This window comes from Sander lucioperca, chromosome 22, assembly GCF_008315115.2.
Source record: "Sander lucioperca isolate FBNREF2018 chromosome 22, SLUC_FBN_1.2, whole genome shotgun sequence".
Classification (NCBI taxonomy): domain Eukaryota; kingdom Metazoa; phylum Chordata; class Actinopteri; order Perciformes; family Percidae; genus Sander; species Sander lucioperca.
In genome coordinates, this window is record NC_050194.1 from 22,053,104 (window position 1) to 22,063,254 (window position 10,151).

The 10,151-nt window shown below is 39.2% G+C and overlaps 2 protein-coding genes across 4 annotated transcripts; both read right to left on the bottom strand.

The window, feature by feature from the left end:
- Positions 1 to 446: 446 nt before the first annotated feature.
- Positions 447 to 3,145, bottom strand: LOC116061511 (peroxiredoxin-like 2A). 2 transcript variants are annotated; one of them, XR_004107730.2, is made up of 6 exons: positions 2,760 to 3,144; positions 2,517 to 2,608; positions 1,401 to 1,541; positions 1,055 to 1,219; positions 708 to 912; positions 447 to 673 (listed from the first exon to the last, which is right to left on the bottom strand). XR_004107730.2 is itself a non-coding variant. In XM_031315748.2 (5 exons), exons 1-5 carry the CDS (start codon positions 2,908 to 2,910, stop codon positions 799 to 801), a joined length of 663 nt encoding a protein of 220 aa, XP_031171608.1. In that variant the 5' UTR covers positions 2,911 to 3,145; the 3' UTR covers positions 447 to 798. The 2 variants fall into 2 exon arrangements, 1 of the variants encoding a protein (XP_031171608.1); XM_031315748.2 differs by having other exon boundaries at positions 447 to 912; positions 2,760 to 3,145.
- Positions 3,146 to 3,465: 320 nt separating this feature from the next.
- On the bottom strand, positions 3,466 to 8,453 carry dydc2 (DPY30 domain containing 2). Of its 2 annotated transcripts, XM_031315743.2 has the most exons (8): positions 8,238 to 8,453; positions 7,819 to 7,972; positions 5,780 to 5,902; positions 5,274 to 5,431; positions 4,842 to 5,070; positions 4,544 to 4,690; positions 3,780 to 3,911; positions 3,466 to 3,610 (listed from the first exon to the last, which is right to left on the bottom strand). In XM_031315743.2, the coding sequence occupies exons 2-8, from the start codon at positions 7,963 to 7,965 to the stop codon at positions 3,581 to 3,583; spliced, it is 966 nt and encodes a 321-aa protein (XP_031171603.1). In that variant the 5' UTR covers positions 7,966 to 7,972; positions 8,238 to 8,453; the 3' UTR covers positions 3,466 to 3,580. The 2 variants fall into 2 exon arrangements, with proteins under 2 accessions (XP_031171603.1, XP_035853714.1); XM_035997821.1 differs by lacking the exon at positions 5,274 to 5,431 and having other exon boundaries at positions 4,842 to 5,069.
- Between the last annotated feature and the right edge of the window lie 1,698 nt (positions 8,454 to 10,151).

Sequence of the window (10,151 nt, forward strand, 5' to 3'; positions counted from 1 at the left end):
CTGCCTCCTCAGTGGTTTAGACACAGACTGACAGAACAAAGAAACATTAACACTAAACGCAACCTCTTAAAAACACTGACACATAAAAGCACTGGACTTAAATCTCATTAATTTCCAGGAACTTGCTCCAGGATAGAAAAAAAAAAAAAAAAAAAAAGTTTTGTCTCCAAATTCCCGCTCTGTTCCGGTAGTACAGTATACGCCGAGTTAAGAGAGGAGACAGTGCTTATAGGAGAAAATCTACAAAACCTCTCAATCTGAGACAACAAACTTGGATCAATAAACACTAAATGTGAAAGAAAGCCCTGCAGGAAACCAGACTGATCTTACATGTTGAGGTTGGCTCTGAAAACTCCCCCACCCTCCGCCATGTGGACTTCAGATGACTTTATCTCAGGAAGTCCAACATTTGAACAACTTTTTCCAAGCAGTGAACAACAAAAACAAACTGTAGAGCACAAAGCCGTGTTTTATTGGTCAAAGGTTTCTTGGCTCCCAAGATAACACAACAGTATCACAGAGTAATACAGAAAACTGAGTGTTAGATATCAGGTCCGCTCCCTCTCTTGAGTTTAAAGACAGACCATCATTAACACACTCAGAGCCTTTTACTACACAGTCATACTCCAATGCATCCTGGTTATCCTAGAGACCAAGAAACTCACAAATCTAACATTACAAAGCCTCTTTTCTTACACTATAAACTTACATCTTTTACATGATCATTTGTATAGCTAATGTCATTTTTCTCTGTTTTACAGATGTGAGATTCTTATCCTTCAGGTGTAATACAAAGCATTATTTCATCTCTAAAGGCAGAAGTTCTTGTGATATTCTTCTGACAGCTCGGATGACATCTTCAATGTTGACTTTATCTCCAAATTCAACCTCTCTGTGCTCCAGAAGAATTCCCTGTGGGAGAATAAAAACAATGCATAATGCAGTTCCAAGTGTTCTTGTGTTACTGTCTTTTACATCATTTGTAATGTAATAAATGCATTTAATTAATACCTGAAGACTTTTGGAACAAAACTTGATCGTATGTAAGTTTTACCTGCTTTCCTCGTCCAATGACGAAGACCCCACCAAGGACAAAGCCCTCTCCCAAAACATTTCCCATGAAGCCCCTCTGAAAGGCCCGCAGGCCGTTCATCCAAACGCCAACACGCAGGAACGCCATGAGACCCAGCTTCCGCTCACGGGGCCCATAAAAACGCCTCTGCAATGCAAGCACACCAACCAGAATCCTTGAATCATTCATTCATACTTAAGCTGATTTACTGCAGATCCTGAATGACTCTCATTCAAAAGGATTTGAAAAAAAAAGAAAAACCTCAGCATCGGGGGGAACTGACCACGTTTTTCACACTGATTCATTAGGCAGGGGAAACACAATTCACCTTTTCATCCAAGAAGATCTCCCCCTTGAAGTACAGTCTGAAGTTCTGGACCTCGGTGCTGACATCCTCCTTCACCACAGCGTACAGAGGGACCCCGAGCTCATCCAGCTGGGGCTTCAGAGAGGACAGCTCTGCAGCCTCCTGCAGCCAGTGACATAAACATGAAACAGTCAGATTGCTCACGGTGCACGTACTGCAAGCACAAATAGGCACAACATGGACCATGGTTGGTACTTAGTGGCAGTATGACGATTATATATCTATCTATCTATATATCTATATCTATATCTATCTATCTATATATCTATCTATATATATCTATATATATATCTATATATATATATATATATATATATATATATATATATATATATATATATATATATATATATATATATATATATATATATATATATATATATATATATATATATATATATATCACGTGTTGGAGCTATTTCAATGGTAGCCGTTGGGTGGCGCTGTGGGCAGTCCCCAGGACTTAATTGTTACAGGTGTGGCACGCAGCGAGGTCTCTATTGAGATGTAGCCTACTTTTGGTATAGTTAGAAAATTAAATAGATATCCGACTTTAAAGTTTTGGCTTTTTGAACTATTTTTGGTGTCAGAGGATCCAAAGAGCCTTTACTGGAAGCACGCCATCTACACCGGGATCCACGTAACCAAAACAAACGGTGAGTCAACATGTCTCTTTATGCGTCAGTGTGCATGGGAGACCGAGCTACTAGTTCCCCCTCTAGGGGGGATTGATACAATTAAATTAAGAGTGGAAATGTATTAAATAAATTCAAACGGAAGGGGAGGTTTAAAACGTCTTAAAACCTGACACCGCTGTTGTGTTCAGACATAACTCATGATATGCAACATTGTTCAAACCCACAGAATAGTGACGATCCCAAAGTTTCCAAAAGGTACCTTAAATGTAACAATACAGCTTTAATACAGAATATCTATGACAGACATTGTGGAATAAGATTACTTAACCAGCTAGGGGCGAGTTTGTTAAGGGGCTCTAAATCCCTTTTTCATGAAGCCAACAACTTCATCATCATTAATTTCAAAATATTTAGTCATAAGAACTGTGATTGCCTTTACCTCTCTGCACAAAAATCATCCAGGTCGCCGCACTGCCATGATGACAGCCCCGGATCCCTCCCACAGAGATTTCGCTTTTAGGATCCTTTTGTCTGAGAGAAGAAATGAGGCAAGAGGTTAAGAGTTGCGAAACAGAATACATTCCAACAATAGCTTTTTTTCAACACACACCTACCATTTTGACCATTCATGAAATATAACTCGCATAACTTCTTTGGTGGATAAAAAAAATGTAGTATTTACCTCCTTTCAAAGTTTTGAGTTCAGTCTCCTCCAAATATTTGAGAGTGGCCTTCAGCGGTGATGTGAGAAAAATATTAGTAAAGCTGTTCATAACCCCAGTGATGAGGCCGCCGATAGCAGCCACGGCGTTGGCTAGGATTCCCATTATCATTTCTCTTCTCTGCCCGTTTTACATTACTGCATCTTGGCTCCAACAGCTCCTCTGTGACTGCACCGCGGACAAAAGCGCATTTAAGCCGCAGCTCCAGTGGATCCTCCCAGTGTTGCTCAAACCGAGCTTTGTTTTGGACAGAGATACTGATCGGACGTGATTACACGCAGCTGTGTTTGCTAAGTGACGCCGTCATCGAGTCTTCATCGGTAAGACAACTGCAGATACCGAAAAATGGAATACAAAACAGCCACTGTGCCCCAGCGTTGGCCCTCCTCCTTCAGTTCAAAGGTCACTTTAGGAAATCGGCACCGTCATTCGCACAAAATATCACACAATAGTGTTGCGATATGTTCCATTATTTCCAAAATGAAGTGACTTGTTAGATTGACTTGTAGCCTACTGTGTGCATGTGGCAGGAAATAGTCACATGAACTATAATCACTACTTAAAAAAAAACCCTTGACATGATTTCACACCTTGCCTGCTGGAGTTGAATCATTCAGAAACACTGAACAATAGGCACAGAGATACATACAAATATAAAAATACATATATTGGTGATAAATGTTTATTTTTTGCACGTTTTATATTGCATATCAAACTACATGTACTGCAGCTATGAAATCATTTAACTTGTGTAAAAGATTGTCAAACAACACTGACTTGATCACGTATGGTCTGCTTCTTGTTCTTCCTCCTGAAAAGTAACACAAAGCTTTAATAGAATTTATTCACCACTGAAACCATTACAATTACAATTTTCTGAAGTGTAACTGATTTTTTTTTTCTCCACATTTTAAATAGATCATAAATAAAAAATTTTTTTGTCATTTTCACTTGTTGTCCAGTTAGCCTACAAGGTCTACCTTCTCCTGGATGTTTGTGTTTTCAGGCTCCTCTTGTGGTGTCTCGCTCGGCACTGTATCCTCGACTGCTGCGTCACTGTCAGCAGGAGCCGAGCTATCAGTGGTCTCAGTTGTGCGTTGCCCATCTGCCTCCTGAGATGAGATGTGTTGATCAGAACAGCTCTGGTTAAGCATTACACAAATGTGTCTTTTTGCATTTCTGTCTCTTGATTCTGTTGTAGTCTGGCTGACTGTCTATTGCTGCTGGGACATTTTGGTTCTCAATCTCAACACTGCTGCCTCCCTCTGGACTCGGCTTTCTTATCTTGTGTTTGCAAAGAATAAGACGGATTAGATATTCTGCAAAAAATTAGCCACCTTTTCCTGTGTCTCCTGTTCTGTTTCCTCACTAGAAAATGTCTCTTCTGGTTTGACACCTTCACTCTGGTGCTGACTCCAACTTACCAGTTGCATCTTCATCAACCTGTGGGTGAAATGTTGTGATGTAGAACAATTAGTAGATCTGCCTTTTCTCAGCCTGATTCCTGTCTGTATTTTCTTCACCTGGACACCTGTGTAGTTTATGGCAATTAACATCTTCTTACTTTCTGTCATCTGGCCTGTAATGTTTAAGCTATCTTCAGCTGACTTTTCCTTAAAATCTTCTTTACCGCTTTGTTGACCTGTCCAGTGTCTTTCCTTGCTCTTTATCCTGCATCTCTTGCATCCTCAGTCTGTATACATGGCAACCTAAATCCTCATGCACATAACCTGTATTTCATCACCTTCTCTGTGTCTCGAGGGGAACGAGGGCTTTGTTTGTCGTGTAGCTCTTCTGTTTTGTCTGTTTTTAAGTTGTCCATTTCTCGGCTGGGAGTCGAGTGTAACGGTTCAGTCTGCTCAGATTCAGCTGTGTCAGCTTCATCAACCACCTGCAGAGCCGTTGTGAGACAGAATAATATGAACAAAAGGAAATGTTTTGCCATCTGCTCTGTGTTTAAATTTAACCCCTAGCTTATTAGTTTTTTAAGTTGTTGTATATCATGGTACTAAATTGGTATAGATGTAATTCGATCATATCACCTTCTCATCTTGGTCAACTTCTTTCTCTTCTGTTTGATTGGTGCTTGCCGTTTTCTCTTCTACATGATTGTCACTTGGATCAACCTCTGTTTTTTCTTCCGCTTGATCGCTCCTCTGCTCCACTTCGTCTTTTTCAACAGGCACATCTGTGGACTCCTCAGTGTTGAGGGCCTCCACAGGTTTTTTCTCAGGGGACTCTGGTCCACTTACATTATCTGTAACCTTCACCGGGCAGACACACCATCTTCTTAAACCATTTTGAAATCATTTGGTAGCTATTTCCACACCCACATTAGGCAAATTATGCATTTTAAAATAACCATGATACTGTGCCCCAAACCAAAAATCAAACCAAACAAAGGAGTGATTGCAAAAGATGAGAGAGGCACCACCACCAGAAGCACAGATTTGAGATCCACTGTTTTTATCACCTCTGGTTCAGTGTCATTTCCCTGAGCGTCACTTTGGTTTTCGTCTGTGCCCTGCTGGCTTCCTGGATCAGTGGTGTTTGGTTTCTCTTCTGTCAGAGGTTTGTTGTCCTCAGCAGCTTCTGTTGTGACTAACGTGAGTGCCTCATCCTTCTCAGAGATCTGTTGATGTGGTGATGTTGATATTCTCTTGATGGATTTGGCTCAAACTGTTGTGTAAAGTGTTTAAAACATGCACTCCAATTGGATCATAAGTAGAGTACGTTAAAGTGACCTTCCTTCCTTTCTTTTTCCTTCGTCTGATGTCCCTCCTAGCTCTCAGGCTTTGCTTAAAATTAACTTAAGTAAGGGATCATCATTTACCTTTCTAACCGTAACAAAACAGTATCTAAACAATGGGTTAGAAGGAGGTTTTAGATGTCCTAAGGTAAATGGAGGTTCGGTTACAATAACTTTTTGTAATTAGAATTAAAACGCAATGTTAACAGGGATTTTTGTCACACAACCTACTTTTTTAGAGTCTTCCAAGGCCTCACTGATCTTTCGCTCCTCCTCCCTCAGCTTCTCCTGGTGCAATGCCTCTTCTCTGACTTTCGCCTGCTCCTGCTCCAGCAGTGCCAAATTGGCCATTTTCTGCAAATAAAAATGGTGAAACAACAAGGCCTGTGACTGAGAAAAAAGCTTCACAATTTAATAGCCTTCATACCTGTAGTTTCACACAAAAAAAAAATATTGAAATTTTTTTTAAGGATTTCTAGAGGGTTTTGACCTCTTGACCTGTTATTTCTTAGATATTTCCATAGATCTGCAGACATGCAGGGCCCTGTTAGCAGTTTCTAAAGGCCAAGCTAAAGGTATAAAAGGTGACTGGGTGTTTGTTGCCTCAGCCCCTATAAGCTTTATAGCACTAAGTCTGAGGAGCTTAGACTGTCTAAGTCTTTGTCATCCTTTACCGCAGATCTCATACCGCAGTTCTTAAAACCTATTTTGAAGATCAGGGCTCTGAGGCAGTAGAGGTATGAGCAGAAGTAGCTTTACTACTAGCTCTTTAATTGCAGTAACTCTGTTTCCCAGGGGTAAGTCTCCTTGTGGTGGGTGAGGTCATGTTCTCCATATCGACTCCTTTAACATACTCCATTGTTAATATAAAACATTTATTATAGCTGCTTTAATGTACCAAGATAGCCTTGCAGGCACAATGGCCTCTGTCAGCAGTATCATTTAAACTTATAATTGATTATTATTACAGATTTTATAATTAACTTGTAAGCAGCATTTTTTTTTAATGCTGGAGCTGGCAGAGGCAATTTTTAACCACTGTACGTAGCTTCCTATTGGGAGTTAATTAGGAATCCTTTTATTTCCAACATGTCTTATCTGTTGTATATTATTGTATTCATCTTATTGTTGTTTTACATACTGTCTGATTGTGTCTGCCTCATTACAGTCCGGAAATGTTTTATTACTGGTTCAACGATGTAAAGCACTTTGTAACTTTGTTTTTAAGTGTATTATTATTATCGTATTTTAATAATTATAGATTTTCATTTTTTTTAGTGAAATCATTAGCTGTCAAATAAATGTAGTGGAGTAAAAGTATGAAGTAGCAAACAAGAAGTAACGTTACTCAAGGAAAGTACAAGTACCTCAGACTTGTAACGTTATAGCTAGCTAGCACTTGGGTGTACTTAACGTCAGTTTGGCTACTTTCAGTTTGTATTACACTGATAATACACTTACTATAGTTTAGTTTAGTTTATTAGTTTATAATGTCGTGGACAGACCCCTTTAATGAACTACACAGTAAAAGGAGCAGCTTTAGCCTCAACGGCTAATTTCCAGCTGTAGTCCCCGGCCAGCTGACAATAGGCATCCTAAAATACAATGATTAACATATTAAAATCAGTTACATTACATCTATAATAACAGCAGGCCTAAACAAAAGGGTTAAAACATACAAAAAAGTGGCACACAAACAGACAAGCACAGATAGTGGCAATGGCATTAAATCAGTCCATGCAGTTAATACAATATGAAGGAGACAAAAGAAAAGAGAAGAGTCTCAAGAGGCCACATTGAAAGCACATACAAGACATAACAGAGGCAGGCAGCAGAGATGGAGCGACAGCAACAATGACTGTCACATCAAACACACGTCACATCTGACAGATTAATGTGCAGCCTACAGTAATAGTTATCAGACTGCCATGTTTTAACCCTTGTGTTGTCTTCTCTTCAACCTTGAAAAAAACACTTTTTTTCTAACATTTGTGACGCCTTTTTCACAATTTGTTTTTGCTTTTTCCAACGTTTTAATTTTTTTAATTTTTCTATTACACATTTTCAGAGCTTATTTCTACGTCCAATATTTTCTGATATAAAACAAAAATGTAAAACGGGCCAATGTGACCCGAAGTCAACACAAGGGTTAAGTTAAGGTATATATTATAAAACGAATGAATAGGTCATAAAAAAAATACGTAGCGCTGTATACACACACTGTTGTGTAATGTCTTCCCCTACTGACAGAAAACTCAACAACAGCTTACCTTCGTCTCGTATTCTACATTTGAGTTGTACTTGTAGAGCCAGTGGGCGAGATACTGGATGGGGTTCACAGGACGCTGCTCGGCCACTTCAGCGAGTCCGTCTGCCAGACATTTGCCCAAGTGTTTTTTTATATACTCGGAGTCCATGTTTTATCTGCGTGAAATATCCAAACATTAACGTTGTGAATGGTAGCTAGCTAGCTAAGCGTTTACAGCTACCGTTTGCTGATTTGAAGCCATCGCTAACTTACGAAACCTCCTTCGCCAGTTAGCGTCGGTTAACAGGAACTCAAAGTTTAGCTCTTTTTGACGTCAGTATTTAGCTACACAGTAAGTACTTGTATATTTAATGTGTATTATTTCTATCGTAAGCTAAACGTAACAACTTAAACTAATTTAAGGATATCGCCAAAACAAACCTTTTTCACCGAGCGTCCGGATGTAGCGGTGTCTCCACGGCAACGGTGTCACGCCATTAATGATCCCCCTCCCCTCATCATCATTTTAAACGGGTTCCTACTACCGTCGACACTGAGTTTTTCAGTTTAAAATTAAAATCAGATCTGGAGACATTATTACAGGGAGAAAGGGGTTTAAATCTGAATTGTAAATAAGCCCTACCTTTGTCACAGCTCCTAAGGGCATTTTTTTGTTCTGTTTTAGGTTGTATAAGCAATCCCAGTCAGCTAAAGCTTACAACCATTTGGGCAATTAGCAAAGAGGACTACATTCATTAATGTGACATGCAAACACTGTAAAAATGTCCCAGAATTGACCCTGTTAGATCACCACACTATCACCAAGGACAACCCAGACTAAAAAGTTACATGAGTAGGCTATGGAACATTCTTCTTTGGGCCTATATCTGTTTAATACCTTTGATAGTGACAATATTTATTGCTTTATATGCTTATTTGCACCCTGTCCTGAAACTGGTACAGTTTGCTCACACGGGAGAGGAGGAGGTGGGAAAAATTTGCAGCAGGCTCCGTTTCCAAGAAACAGGTGACACCCAGTTAACATTTGTAATCACAGATATCATTTTCCTTGTATAATCATACTACACACCTTTCAGCCAAATATAGCCTTCACGTCGACATGACTCACCCAATCAGACTGTGTGCAGTCCAGTCCCTCTCACTGCACATACAGAGGTTTATTTTATCAAATATAATCAAAAATATGCATAGTTTGTCATTTAAAAGCTTCACTATAACATCATTAAGTGTATTGTTTTCTCATTTTTAAGCCAAAACATCAGATATTGGCTCTTAAGCAGTTTTTGGCCCACTTATCGGCCCTGTGAACATGACAAGTAACCGTTAGTCTCCACTTTAATTTATCACAAGAGGGTCTATGAAGTAGCCTACTGACGTTTTAATAGTGTCCACACATTTTTCAAGTTTTATTTTCACTTCTAACAAGGAGAGCTATAGGTTATAGTTCTATACAGTATATGTTTGAATAAAAGGACTATATGGAACATTTAAAGACTTTATGCTTCCCCCTGGTGGTTGTATCGGAAACAGACTTATTTGGGGGATACAAAACAATTCCTAGATACTTTTATTAGTTCCTAATATTGGGCATTTGGTATGTGTTTCTTTTCTAATGATTTGTGCAAAAAACGTTGTCGTAGACCGTATCGTGTTGCAGAACTGTTTATATAAACTTGGTTATCAGAAAACACGACACAAGGAACTATTCATTTTTCATATCCTGAAAGAGACTGTCATCCTTCACCTCATGTCCCTCCAAATGAAGTCAAATTCATCATCTGAAAACCATGGCAACTACTTCAATCCTCAATTGTTAAAAATGTGAAAACCAGCTAATCCAGATGAAGATTTTGTATTCACTAAAGTCTACTGCATAATACTTTTTGGCAAATGTTTTCAGTTGTACACATTCCAAAGTACAACAAACAAGAACTGAAACAATGACATTTACTACTTTCTATCAGTCTGTGGTGTGTTAAAAAAATATACTTTATAATAATAAGCCAATATAAACTAATTCAAAATAAACGCTCAGCGAGAAATATTTAGCCTAATGAAACATGAGCTCTCGGGTATACGCTAATAAATAAGTGCTTCAGTAACAATAACATAATAATGAGTAAATGTAGCCTAGTCTAAAGCAGATCTTGCAGGCGGATCAGCTGAATAAAACACATGTGAGTGTGTGCTTAGAGTTCCGCGGTGGCTGCAGCCGGATCATCCCGGACGTTTTCATTTGCGCTGCGGCGGCACTTCACTTAAAAACACTGTTGGCTTTAGGCTATTGGCGACAAAGTTGTAAAAGCGCTTTGGCCGGCGGAAATGCGTGCAGGA

Excerpts from the sequence above, each read along its gene's own strand:
- dydc2 (XM_031315743.2), bottom strand. The coding sequence starts at position 7,965 with ATGGACTCCGAGTATATAAAAAAACACTTGGGCAAATGTCTGGCAGAC. Across the intron at positions 5,903-7,818 it reads ATGTAGAATACGAGACGAAG|AAAATGGCCAATTTGGCACT; the intron begins GTAAGCTGTTGT and ends TTTTATTTGCAG. Across the intron at positions 3,912-4,543 it reads CCCCTCGAGACACAGAGAAG|GAGGCAGATGGGCAACGCAC; the intron begins GTGATGAAATAC and ends ATCTCATCTCAG.